This window comes from Rattus rattus, chromosome 5 (genome assembly GCF_011064425.1).
Source record: "Rattus rattus isolate New Zealand chromosome 5, Rrattus_CSIRO_v1, whole genome shotgun sequence".
Lineage (NCBI taxonomy): Eukaryota > Metazoa > Chordata > Mammalia > Rodentia > Muridae > Rattus > Rattus rattus.
The window spans coordinates 38,175,791-38,189,946 of NC_046158.1; the positions used below are offsets into that span (position 1 = coordinate 38,175,791).

The following is a 14,156-nucleotide window of genomic DNA, read 5'->3' on the forward strand; positions in this document are numbered from 1 at the left end:
GAACGTGTACTACTTGTACAATAAAACTGGGGTAGGAGGAAAAACCCATGTCAGTGACTTTTAGTGAAAATGGCTAATTTTGTGGCCCTCTCAGATACTGCTGTTTTGACATGTCTTCTGTATAGGAGAGCACCAGTTTCTTCTGATTCATGTGCTTCAAATAATCCACCCATTCCTTTCCTTTCCTTCTCTTCCCTTTCTCCTTACCTCTCTCTTTCTCTTTCTCTCTCTCACTGCGTTCTCTCTCTCTCTCTCTCTCTCTCTCTCTCTCTCTCTCTCTCTCTCTCTCTCTCTGTTCCCCCTCGCTCTGTGTGTGTGTGTGTGTGTGTCTGTGTCTGGCTGTCTGGCCTCTTTCTAAGTTCAGAGACCTAGCCTGAAGTTAAGGCAGGTTATATACAGAGAGTAAGTATCTGGGCTTCTTTCCTGTTGTTTCAAAACAGTAAATAATTAGTAATTAATAAAGTCCCTTCATTCTCTCAAGCTCCTCAGTTTGGACCCTAGGTTATGTGGTTATCAGGGCAAGGCCTCAGTGTAAGGCCGCATAAGGACGCATAAATCTGTTGCGTGTCCTCAACAACAGGACATTTCAATACAACAGACACAACAGTGAAAGTTCCAGGAGGCCGGACACTTCCCAAGAAAAAAAAAAAGACAGAAGGTGCTTTAACACTAAGTAGAACATATTGTATATGAACTCCAAATCCAAGTTTTTTTTGGCATTATATCCAATCTCTTCCTGATGGTGGGCTTAAGTCAGTTAACCTTCCCATAAGTTTGGGGTGGATTGGAAGACTCATTGACAGGACATGGAGAAGTGATATTGTAAACAGCCTAATTCAAATGTTAGTTATTCTTAGAATTACTCTATGTACTCAAAACCATGCAGTTGTGCTTGCTAAAACACATTTAAAAAAATCTCCTGATTTGTAATGAGTGTTTGAAAGTATGCACACAGAAACAAACAAACAAAATCAACCAACCAGACAACAAACAAACGATCAGCCAACCCCTCTCCCCTAGTTTATTTACCACTATAACTAAGTTTACCCTTAACACATGAACACAAACTCAGGACTAAATTCTTCTGTGTGTTTCTTGTCATTTATGACAGCCTAGATAATTCTTTACCTCACAATTTTGGTAACTAACAGGAGATGTTAGACTCGTCTCACCACTAAAAATACGTTGGTTAGGACGGTTTCTGTCTTTATGAATAGACTTCTATTTTCCCAAACAATCCTGAAAGCCTAATTATAGAATTGAAATGTTTAAATAAAAGCCATTAGCATATCTTACTTTTTAAAATTGCTATTCAAGCTTGATGAATAGGTACAAATTCTCCCGTGGGAAACCATGGCAGTTAAGACAGATAACGACTGCAATTCATAAATGGTGAGCAAGCTTTTGCACAAGACTCATTACACGTTAGTAATGATTTGGGAAATTGTCATTTTACTCCAATAAGATTCATTCAAATTAGTTTTGACAAGAATCCCCCACTTGGGCAGAACTGTGGAGGGAGGACCGAGCAGGGACTGTGCATCTGTTTATCTCAGTCCTTCTGGAAGATGCCTTTGGCTTTGTAAAGCTCTAAGTCTGCCCCTTTCACCACCCAGCGAGTCTCATTCCATGAATGCAGATAAAATAACCGGGACACGGCACATACCTATGTGTGGGAATGGTCGGCCACAGCGATAAACAAATATCGAAGTAATTTTATCTGCCTACTCCAAAGGCAGACTGATCTGTTACTACAAGTTACACTACTCGGTAAGAATTAAAACTAGAGATGTAGATGGGAAAGATGGCCCAGTAAGAGTGCCCATTCTGCAAACACGTGGGCCTGAAGTCACATTCCTGGCACCCACATCAAAAGCTGGACATGACTGGTAATGCCTGTGATCTCAACATTTTGGGGTAAATATAGGAAGACTCCAAGAGCTCACTGGCCAGCTAGCCTAGCTGAACCTGTGACATGCTGGTTCAGTGGAAGACTGTCTCAGGAGAATAAGGCAGAGAGGAATACAGAAAGACACCCGCCATCTTGCTCTGCCCTCCAACTGTGTATGCAGGGACATCTGCATCTGCACAATCATGTACATATGCCACACATATAACACGCACACACACATACACACATACACATACACTCATACACACATACACTCATATACACACTCACATACACGCACACACACACACACACACATCGTAAATTAAAGAAGCAGATTATAAAGTCTGCACACAGCAGTTAAGTGGTCAGTCCGTACCGTTTGTTATGCACACCAGACACTTTCCTAAGGCTTCCCCTGCATTGTAAGATACACTGTATACTGCACAGTAGCTACTTCATTATTCCCACTTCCTAGAGGGGAAAGCTGAAAGTCAAGAGGCTAAATTACTTCTTGAGTAACCCTGGTGGTGGCAGGATTCAGACACGGACAGGAGTTTCTCTCTTCCTTCTGTCCGTGTACTGGATAGTACCTTGTTCTGCACAGGCACCTTGGCTTTTTAGACTGTACCGATCTCTTTAGATACTACTGGCTAGGTTCAGTTTGTCTGTTGTGGTTATCAACCTGACCCACGCTAGGGTCATCTGGAAAGAGGAAGACCTCAACTGAGGAAATTCTTCCGTCAGACTGTCCAGTAGGCAAGTCTGTGGTGCATTTTCTTGATTCATCCTTGATGTGGAAGGGTCCAGTCCACACTGGGTGGTGGCACCCCTGAGCTGATGGTCTTCAGCAGTATCTGAGAGCAGGGTAAACAAAGCCAGGAAGCAGCACTCCTCTGGGGCCTGTGCTTCAGTTCTGTCCTTGAGTTTCTACCCTGACTTCCCTTAGTGATGACTAGCTATTCCCTGGAAGTGTACAAGGAAATAGATCCATAAACCTCTCCTCCCCAAGTTACTCTTGGCCATGGTGTTCATCTCAGGAGCAACAGCATTATGCCTGTGCACATATTTACTCGCTTTGGCAGAGCATGGCTTTCCCTAAGTCGTAGAACTATGACAGAATTTCCCCCTTTGCTTTTCTTTCTATATGATTGAATCTTAGATGCCAAAGTAACTACAGACGGCATAAAATTTGAGAAAAAGAAATTGCGTCTGAAACGCAATCAAATTAACGAGTTTGATAGTTCTTCATGTTTCCACTATTAAATCATTATTAAAGAATAATTAATAAGTGTGGGAGGTGCATGCACTCAGTGGTGAGTGTGTAGGGGCCAAGGCAACCTTTAGGACTTGCACTTTCCCCTGCCACATCATGGGATCCAAGGGTTGAACTGAGGTCATCAGGCCTGTGCACAAACACCTCTATCCCTTGAACTACCTTGCCAGGCCCCAAACAACTTTTTTAAAAGGTATGCAGATGAATTCGATCTAAAAGGGGAAAGAGGATGGTGGAGGAAACATGTTCCAGCTCATTTTCAAAATTCTGTTTGAGGCAGGGACAGGGACAGGAAAAATGATGGGCGCGTGGGAGGGACAGCATGGGGACAAAAGCCTTTCATCTCAGGCCTGGTTTATCCGTCCTACTGATGGGGACAGGAACCTCAGGCACTGTTGACCACTGACAGGACCAAAATCGTTTATGGAGACAACATAATTTTTTTCTCAAGCAACCTTGTCAAAGATAAGAAACAAGTTGTATAGAACTTCGAGTTCCCCGCATTGCTCTCCCCTCCAGCACCCTTCAGAAATCACCTTATAACCTTGTTCAGAAGAATATTATTTTTTTAAAAAAGACAAATATAGATTTCTTTTTTTAAAAAAGAATTATTTATTTTTTGTACACTAGCGTTTTGTCTGCATGTGTGTCTGTGTGAGAGTGTTGGATCCCCTGTTATAGGAGTTACAGACAGCTGTGAACTGCCATATGGATGCTGGGAATTGAATCCAGGACCTTTGGAAGAACAGCCAGTTTTCTTAAACACTGGGCCATCTCTCCAGCCCCAGAAGAAAACTCTTGAACTCTTAACATTTGTGTAAACTCTATCTCTGAGAAATGTTTTGGAATAGGGGAAGAAAAATCTCTGAGCAATCTTCAGAGATGTAACTTGAGTCCAGCAAAACTGTGCAGTATCTATTGCAAAGATAACTGGATAGACTCTCTCTTGAGAAGCTGGTACCAGTGTCTGGGTTTGCCTTACTTTTTATCCTGGATGCTTCTCTATTAACCCCTGTGTTTAAGATCATGCTAAAAATGTCATTTAATAAATCTCTAATTCTGTTTCATATTGGGCCACCCATATATTCTTTTCTTTTTTTAATTGAGCAACAAACTCTGGATTTGTCTGGATGGAGGTTCCTAACAGAAAGGAAACCCTTCAGGCTGATGTGGAGGATGGAGTGCAGCTGTGCTGTGCTTTGCACCATAGACTACACGGGGGGCTTGTCTGGGACCCGACTGAATCACCGGTGGATTTCATTGGCTGTTACTTGACTGATCTGCCTTGATGAATACAGCTTGTTTCATCCTGGTTTCTTTGTTTCTGTTTTCTGGCCAAAGACCTATTTGATGTTTATTAAAATAAGTGTTATTAGAAATGAAGATAAAAATCTCCTAGCATTGTCTCCAACCCATTCTTGGATCAGATAAAACAATGCATAGCTTATCTAGAGGGATATTTCCATGAGGTCTGATTTACTGATGTCGAGTCATGCTCTTGTTTAAAGGAGAGCAGTCTGAGACACTATAGGAAAGCTGTCTCCCCAAACAGCATATTCCAGAACATACTAGAAATGGTCACTTCTTTTTTTTTTTTTTTTTTTTTTTGGAGCTGGGGCTCGAACCCAGGGCCTTGCGCTTCCTAGGCAAGCGCCCTACCACTGAGCCAAATCCCTAACCCCGAAATGGTCACTTCTAAACTTTGTTTTACCCTACATCTCAAGATCTATGTGCCTTTTAATAAATCTCCAACACTATCATATTGTGTACCCATAAAATTATTTTCTTTGTCAACATGCAGTTTTGCCTGCATGGAGGTCCCTAAGGGAAAGGGACCATGTTATCCAGATGTGGGAACAAAGTAAAGTTGTTTCCCATCCCCCTTACTGCTGGCCCTTTGAAATGCTATTGTCTTCTATGTGCCAGTGTTTTTATTTTCCCACTAATATTAAAGTTATTAAATGTGTAGATTCTGCAGGTGGCAAGAATTGGTACTTAAGTTGAGGCGCTCCTCTGATCCACCTGAAGAGTTGTAGCTCCCCTGGGTCATGTGCTATAGCTTCAAATTCTCTTCTCAAAGGGGTAAACTGAGGCATACGTAGGCGTGAAAGAGAATGGTAGAGTGTTCATAGAAAACACATTTGGGATTAGAGAGGTAGCAAGATGGCTCAGTGGTTAAGAGCACTTGCCACAAAACATGACAACTTGAGTTTGATCCCCAGAACCCATATGCTTGAAGGAGAGAACTGACACCTAAAAAATTGTCCTCTGACATCTGCATGTACACACACACACACACACACACACACACACACACACACACTCAAAACTAAGGTTTTTGTGATGGTTTACATATGCTTGGCCCAGGGAATGGCACTATTAGGAGGTGTGACCTTGTTAGGGGAAGTGTGTCACTGTGGGGGTGGGCTTGGAGACCCTCCTCCTAGCTGCCTGAGGATGCTCACTCAGTCTGTTCCTGGCTTCCTTCAGATGAAGATGTAGAACTCAGCTCCTCCTGCACCATGCCTACCTCAATGCTGCCGTGCTTCCGCCTTGATGATACTGGAAGGAACCTCTAAATCTGTAAGCCAGCCCCAATTAAATGTTGTCCTTTATAAAAATTGCCTTGGTCATGGTGTCTGTTCACAGCAGTAAAACCCTAACTAAGACCTTTTTAGAATTCGGAATTGGAATTCGGGATATATTAAGAAAAGAAAAACATTTTTTAAAGGATCTAGTTTTTGCATCCAAGGACAAAGTTGTCCACAATAGCCATCTCTTTGTATTGTTAGCGATGTGCACCGTTTCTGTACTTACTCCTTATGAAAGCTTCTTCATTTTCATCCGTAATACTTAACAAAGCACCTCCTTGCATCTGGCATGAAGAATGTGCCTCGTTCCAAGACAGAGATGAGAGCAGGTTGAATTGGTAGCAAATGTGTGAATTGTCGTTCCTTTGCCACATAGCATCACAGAATATCTCTGTAGAGGCTGAAAACAAAGTTCGTTAAAAACACTCATGAAAGCATTCTCCCTGCAGTGATATCTAAGACAAATTCAAATAAAATGATTCCAGCCTGCAAGCTCTAAAACTTCAGCCTTGACTAGGTCTTTATGTGAAATCGGCATTGCTGTTCCATTAATATCTTATGGTTAAATGCATCCTAAATTTACCTAAGGAAGTTCAAGAAATGATCAGTAAAGAATCTCTGATACTTTCAAGGGAATAAGAGAAGTTAGTTTTAAGAGAAAGAAGTGGAAATGAAGTTTTTTTTTTTTGAAAATAATATTTTGATTCTTTAATAAGTAAGTATTTAGAATTCCATGTTAAACATGGGAATTAAATATTTTTTTGGGATAGACCTTAATGTTGTTTCCAAAACCTTTCTCATCTAACACCAAAATGCCAAGAAGGGGTGACCGTGATGTAATAGCTAATGTGTCAAACATGAACACGGTTTCACTCAGCATAGAGATAGTGACACTGACATTAAGTAGTTCTTTCAGACAAATAGAAACAAAGTCCACTTGTAAGACACTAGTCAAGACTTCATGATATGCTTTAAAGTAATTTGAATAGAGTATGAAGCATAGATCTGAAATCTGGGGTTTATTGAAATGATAGAAAACAAAGGCTTAGTCCTATGCTTTCGCTAAAGTTCTAAACCAACCCCCAAGCTGAGCTAATTCTTGAACTCAAACTCAGTCACACAATTACAAGTGTAAGAAGTGTGAACTATGTTTTAGCAAAGGTATAAGTGCTGGACAGGCAACATGCTACCGTTTAGACTGCTCTTTCCCCAGGTACAGTCCTTAAAGTGATGCCAGGACACGTCCCATGACAATTTGGTACATAATGCCTCTAGGGTGTCCTCTGTGAATACATCATGTATACTGCCAAATTGAAGACTCCTACATCCTTATGCTTAAGAAGCCTGTTAATACTGATTGATATATGTCAAACTGACTTGACAATGACATTTTTGTGTGCTCTCTCTCTCTTTTTTTAAGAATATTTAGATAACTCCCTTGAGAAATATAGAAGTTTGATTTCATGTCTGGTTACTGCATACATTTTCAAGAACCAAATTAGTTAATTGGAAGTTAGTAAATAATTTACAACTAAAGGCATCTCAACAGTATTTCCCGGCTGATTCATGTTTTTATAAATGAGTTCAATATGAAAGACAACAGGAAAAAAAATAAAGATTGTCACCAAACAACACTGGGGAGGGAAGAGGGGGTAGGGAATAAAGGGAAAATTTCAAAACCACTTTTCTGGGGTGGCTAAAATGATCTCATTGAGGTGGAATCCTTCATCACTGGCTTTAGGCAAAATGGTAGGCCTCCCTTGGAACGGACACAGGTTTAGACTTTAGGTTGGCCATGTCCCCCTGGTGTGACCGCCGAGACCCTGAAAGTTGACTAATAACTTTCAAATGCGATGTGGAGAGTAACACAGCCCATGGAGAGAAAGCAGCAGTTGTTGGAGATTAGCACCGGGGGCCGCCTGCAGGGAACTGTACATTCTAACATCTGAGTTAAACCAATGTGAATGGCAAACGAACTGATGTCTTAGGAGAATAGGAGCGTCTACTGCAAACGTTTGACCGAAGTTTCTCTATTATATAACCTCAGACATCATCACAGATAGTATAAAGCCAAGTCAAATCTAACATACCCCAGCTATGTATACAGAGCCCACCTATCACTCACAAACCCCTCACGGCAACTATTTAGTATGGAGAATTTGAGGAAGTCCCGAAGGAGGATCACATTGAAAGGGCAGGACTAGCCCTTGACAAAAAAAGAACCCAGGTGACAGCTTTTCTTAACATGCACATGGCTGTGCTCTGTGTTATAATTAAGGCTTACTGTCAGGTCTCTCTCTGTATCAGGAGTAAACAGCGGGTGCCCTGTCCCCAGGATTAACCTCTGCCTGTTACCACACTCAAGCAACCACAGGTCACTCAGATGTGCCTGCCTCAGGAAGGGCTTTGTAGTTTTCCTTAAAGACAGTGGTGGTTTCTAGTGTTTGAAACATCTGCTTTACAACTAGACACAGGTTTTAAGTGCATCCTTGAATCCCATACCAGACCTCATCCAGAACCTCGGAAACTGAGAGCAGGGAATCAGCTTTTTTCTTTCTTTTTAAAAAAATTCTGCTACAAAATCCACTACAGCGTCTCAGTGGCCATTCCAGATGAACATAGCCAATCTGAGGTCTACACTCAGAGTATTGGCGGTCTCAGGCCATTTTAACAAAAGGCAACAATGAAGGATTCCACCTTAATGCAAGAAGGAATCCATTTCAGTGATGAAGGATTCCATCTCAGTGAGGTATTCTAGGCACCCCAGCAAAGTGATTCCTAAAAAAAATATTTTCTTTTCTCTTCCTCCTCTTCTTTCCCCTCCCTTAAATATTGTTTGGTGACAACCTTGTTTTCTATTGTCTTTAATATTGAGCTCATTTATAAATACATATAACAGGGGCTGGGGATTTAGCTCAGTGGTAGAGCGCTTGCCTAGCAAGTGCAAGGCACTGGGTTCGGTCCCCAGCTCCGAAAAAAAGAAAAAAAAAAATACATGTATCAGCCAGGATACTGTAGATATCTTTAGACATACAAGGTCTCAGCCATGGGATCCATTTCTTCTCATTTTCTCCACCACAAACTCTATGATCTTCCTTGGGTCTTTCCTATTGAGAATCTCCTTTCTGTGCAAACAGGTTAATCCTCATACTGAGCATGTTTATGTCTAAAACAGTGACCATACGGTCAGAACCCCACTTTTGTTTTCTGAGAACCACATGGAAGCCACCGAGTGATTTCACTTTCCGGCATCTTTAATGCCCCGGTTACCCCATTTCTAAATGCATTCCAAGATGGCTGAGTATCTTTGTCTTTAAAATAAGAGACAGAAAAAAAAAAATCTCCCTAATCGCTCTCTCTCTCTCTCCCAGCTATCACCTTCTCCCTGTTTCCAATGCTTCTATACCTTTAAGCAATACTGCCTGTAATTCCTCATTGCCTAAAGCTCTCATTGCAACATAAGTCATACACCATGTGATCCATCCATTGAAACTCCTTAATTCAATCTTTAATGTAGTCAGAAGAGTGTGGAAGCATCATGATTGTTGTAGAACAGTTAAATCATGAAAAGAAGAAACACAGTACTCTTGAGGGCTGACTCCCCATTTCCCTTTCGGTCCTCCTTCCTATCCACCTCCAGCCCATTTTGCTTTATTGTATTATAATGGCAGCCATTAATGTAGTTTCCGTATCTATAGGTTTGCTTTTATACATTTTGTATAACTGAAATTATGTAATAGGTGCTATTTTCTGCCAGGTTTTGTTCTCTTGGAGTTAAGAGTTGATCATGTTGTGGCCTGTATTGGCATTTCATTTTTCTTTTACTCCTTAATAGTACGTGTTATATGATATGCTACTCAGCGGTTTGTCCGTTTGATGTAACTAGAGTCATGTTGGAGGAGGGGGCCTTAATTGAGGAATTGTTTCCATGAACTTGGCCTGTGAACATGTTTCTTCATTGATGGTTGATGTGGGAGGGGTGTGTTGGATTGAATAAGGATGGCTCCCGTATTTGAATGCTTGGTTTCCAGAGTATTTGAGGGGCCACAGTAAAGAAACTCCTGACATGACTTAACCATGTTATGGTTAAGGGGAAAGTTTTTATTGTAGATATAAGAGAGAGTAGAGAGAAAGAGAAGCAGACTGGCCAGAGCTCTGTGTAAGAGGAGGTAAAATAACCAGACATAGAGAATAGAGGTCAAATAGTGAGAATAGACAGGTTCTAAGGGGGATGAGTAGCTGGGGGAGGGAAGATCATTATCTGGAGGGACTGAGGGCAGAGGAGGTAAGAGGAGCTAGGAGGCTCATGTGGACTTTGAAATCTATAACACGCGCTTATGATCCTGAGGGTTTTGGAAGCTGGTATGGACTTTGATGTATAACCACAGATACTGTCAACAGAGCCATCCATCTCTTCTGCCCAGAGGTAAGGGAAATGTCAAGTCTCCTTTTGACACACGAGAACTGGTTTTACAAGTTCCTGAGGAATGCTGGCTAACCTCTAGAATCCTACAGTTCAGGCCGAGCTCATTTCTAGAAACGTGTAGAGCCTTTTGTAGTTTGGGGAACTAAACGTTCCTTTGGCTCCAATACCTGGGCGGTGAACTATTTAGGAAGAATTAGCAGGTGTGGCCTGTTTGGGGAAGATGTGTCACTGAGGATGGAATTTGAGGTTTCAAAAGTGCACTTGTGCTCATAAGATATAAGCTCTGATGGGCTGCTCTAGTGTCACTGCTGCCTGCCTGCACACATGCTCCCTGAGGTGATGCTCACAGAAATCATCATGGTGTCTCTTCACAGCAATAGAACAGTAACTAAGACAAGGGCTCACTGAAGTGGCGTCACCCTTGGGAAACTTTGGGTTGCGTAAAATCAGGGTTCTTTTTATATTCTAGCGACAGTATCCCTACAAGGCAAGTGACTTGTGAATATTTCCTCCCATTTGAAGGAGATCTTTGGGGGCAAGTGTTCTGGGAATAGACCTTGGGGTATTAATCACAAAAGGCAAGAACTCTACGACCTAACTGCTCTTCCCAATGCCTTGATAGGTTCTTTGAAGCTCACGTTTTCTTGGTTTTGCTTTGTATTTGTTTTAATTATTATTGATGAAGAGAGATGTAACACATGGTCGATCCATTCTAGGGACTCTGGGGAGGGTGGTGATTATTGTTGGTGCCAATCTACCTATCCTGTTGTATCATTCGAATTACTGAGTAAAGTCCAAGGGTGAATTGGATAATTCCAAGGATAGAATTCCAAAAATATCTCTAAATATAATTCTCGGTGTGTGTGTGTGTGTGAGAGAGAGAGAGAGAGAGAGAGAGAGAGAGAGAGAGAGAACCACGACAGAGATGTCATGGCCCAGACTTGCCTCTAAACAAGCCAGAGTTAAGCCCTGTTGATTTTGCTTCCTTCCTGACAGAGTTGAACTCCACTCTCAGAGCAAGTATTGCTTGTCCGAGTGTAAAGTTTAAATCTTGCTCCTTTGCAATCAACTTTTACGAAGGGCAGCCACCATTTTACATACAGAAATTTTAAAGATGTTCCTTGTAAAATTAGATGAGATGCAGGAGTGTGAGTCTTTGTTTCATTTCTCTCTGTGTATCCTTCCTACTCGTGGACTCATGGAAAGGGCTCTCAGCGAACTCCGATTGCGTTCCTTGACCTGTCATTTTGAGTTATGTTGGTCACCAGAAATCAAAAGCAATAAGGAAGGGAGAAAGATGTCTCTAATGTACACCATATCAACATGTTTTCTGCTGCCGTGGGGAGGTCAGGGAGGGGAAGCTGGTGGGCGGATGAAGCACCCCTCCCCTCAACTGAACAAACAGCCCCGGAGAATAAGAAAGCCCTAAGCTCAAGAAAACCAAGCTTCCAAGGGGGAAAACTGAAATTGGCTACAAATAACTGGGGTGGGAGGTGGGGGAGGGGGAGGGGATGGGGTGACAAAAATTCTTCTTAGGAACTTAAGAAAACTATTTGTGCCGGTCAGTTTGTCAACTTGACACAAGCGTTGGTCATCTGGGAAGAGGGAGCTGAAATTGAGAAAAATGCCTCCATTAGTACGGCCTGTAGACAAGTTTGTGGAGCATTTTCTTGATTAATGTGTGTGGGTGTCCTGGGAAGGAGCTCCTGGGTTGTATAAAAAAAGCAAACTGAGCAAGCCATGAGGAGGGAACCAGTAAGCAGTGTTCCTCCCTAGCCTCTGCTTCAGTTCTGCCTCCAGGTTCCTGCCTTGACTTCTTGTCACTGTAGATATGTTTGGGACTAGGAGCCAAATAAGCCCTTTTTGTCCCTAGTTGGTAGTTGGTATTTTCTTTTCTTTTCTTTTTTTTTTTTTTGATTTATGGATATGCCATAGGAAGTTAAGTTTCTTCATGCCATTCAGGTGCGTAGATAGAACAAGCCTGAAATTACTTGCATAGTGGGAATTCCCTGGTGCAGAATTACATGCACCAGGTTCACCTTAGCACTCATCAAATATGCAGATACCTGGATCCCACATCCTGGACTATTCAGTCTTCCGGGTCCCACATCCTGGACCACCAGGCCTCTTTTCCCAGGTGTATCACCTCTAATAGTGTCTGCACTTTCTGGCATAGAGCAAGACTGCCCATTCTGCCTTAAGTTCAGATGCCAGTTTCTTTGAGGGGAACATCCAAAGCTTTAAAACTCTTACCATTCACCAGTATCTGTGGCTTGTCTAGTGGTAGGACCAGCCATGATGATCATACACTCATAAGTAAAGAAATTCATGCTGCAAGGATGGGGAGGTAGCTCAGTGGCACAGTGCTTGCCTTACTTAGTCTGATAAAGCCTCCAGGTTCAGTACCCAGTACTATGGCAGCCTGTCCCCATGAGTGCTTACTGAGCTCCCGCTATACTCGGTATCTTCCATGTACGGTTGCATTGAATATAAACAATAACACTAATAGGCAATGCTATGGTCTTCATTTTGTAAGAGGCACTATCTAAAGATTCACTCCTGGGAGGAAGTTGGACTCATCTTGGTTTGTCTAAACTAAGAACTGCCACTCGAACTAAACCAGTCAAACAGCTCCCTGCACTCAAATCCCATGGGGGACAGAGCTGGACCCTCAGAAGTGCAGACATTCCTGAGAAATGAGAGGAGGAGATTACCCTCTGCTCACATTCCCAACCCAAGAGGGAATCACCTAGTACCATCTGTGCCCCCTGGGCACAGGGACCTAGGAGCAGTCAGGGGCAGGATTCTTCTGATTCCTGCCTGATCCAAGAGCTGAAAGACAGTCACCAGGAGCACCTACAAACCTGAGAGCAGAACACCTGTTCCAAGAAACGGCTGAAAGAAGACAGAAAAAGAGGTCTACAGGAGTGCTGACACATAGGCCTACAGGAGGGTCAAGCCACTAGAAACAACAAGATAAGCTAACACCAGAGACAACTTGATGGCATGAGGCAAGTGCAGGAACCTAAACAACAGAAACCTAGACTACTTGGCATCATCAGAACCCAGTCCTCCGACCAAAGCAAATAGTGAATATCCAAACACACCAGAAAAGCAAAATTTAGATTTTAAATCATATTTTATGAGGATGATGGAGGACTTTAAGAAGGACATAAATAACTCTCTTAAAGAAAGACAGGACAACACGAGTAAAAAAGTAGAAGCCCTTAAAGAGGAAACACAAAAATTCCTTTAAAGAATTACAGGAAAACACAACCAAACAGGTGAAGTAATTGAACAAAACCACCCAGGATTTAAAAATGGAAATAGAAACAATAAAGAAAGTACAAAGAAAGAAAGAAAGAAAGAAAGAAAGAAAGAAAGAAAGAAAGAAAGGGAGGAAGAAAGAAAGAAAGCCTAGAGAAGAGATCAGGAGTCATAGATGCAAGCATCACAAACAGAATACAAGAAATAGAAGAGAGAATCTCAAGGGCAGAAGATACCATAGAAAACATCGACACAACTGTCAAAGATAATGTAAAATGCAAAAACTCCTATCCCAAAACATCCAGGAAATCCAGGACACAATGAGAAGATCAAACCTAAGGAAAATAGATATAGAAGACAGTGAAGACTCCCAACTTAAAGGGCCAGTAAATATCTTCAACAAAATTATAGAAGAAAACTTCCTAACCTAAAGAAAGAGATGCCCATAAACATACAAGAAGCCTACAGAACTCCAAATAGATTGTACTAGAAAAGAAATTCCTCCCATCACATAATAGTCAAAACACCAAATGCACAAAACAAAGAATATTAAAAGCAGTAAGGGAAAAAGGTCAAGTGACACATAAAGGCAGAGCTATGAGAATTACACCAGACTTCTCACTAGAGACTATGAAAGCCAGAAGATCCTGGGCAGATGTCATACAGATCCTAAGAGAACACAAATGCCAGCTCAGGCTACTATAT

At 41.9% G+C, this 14,156-nt stretch overlaps 1 protein-coding gene across 1 annotated transcript in view; it reads right to left on the reverse strand.

Annotated features, from left to right (window-relative positions):
• The window catches only part of Pla2r1 (phospholipase A2 receptor 1), a 130,245-nt gene that overhangs the window by 87,421 nt on the left and 28,668 nt on the right, over positions 1 to 14,156 (reverse strand). Inside the window, exon 4 of the mRNA XM_032901940.1 lies at positions 5,985 to 6,158. Coding sequence (XP_032757831.1) covers positions 5,985 to 6,158 — 174 coding nt within the window. The remainder of the gene's footprint in view (positions 1 to 5,984; positions 6,159 to 14,156) is intronic.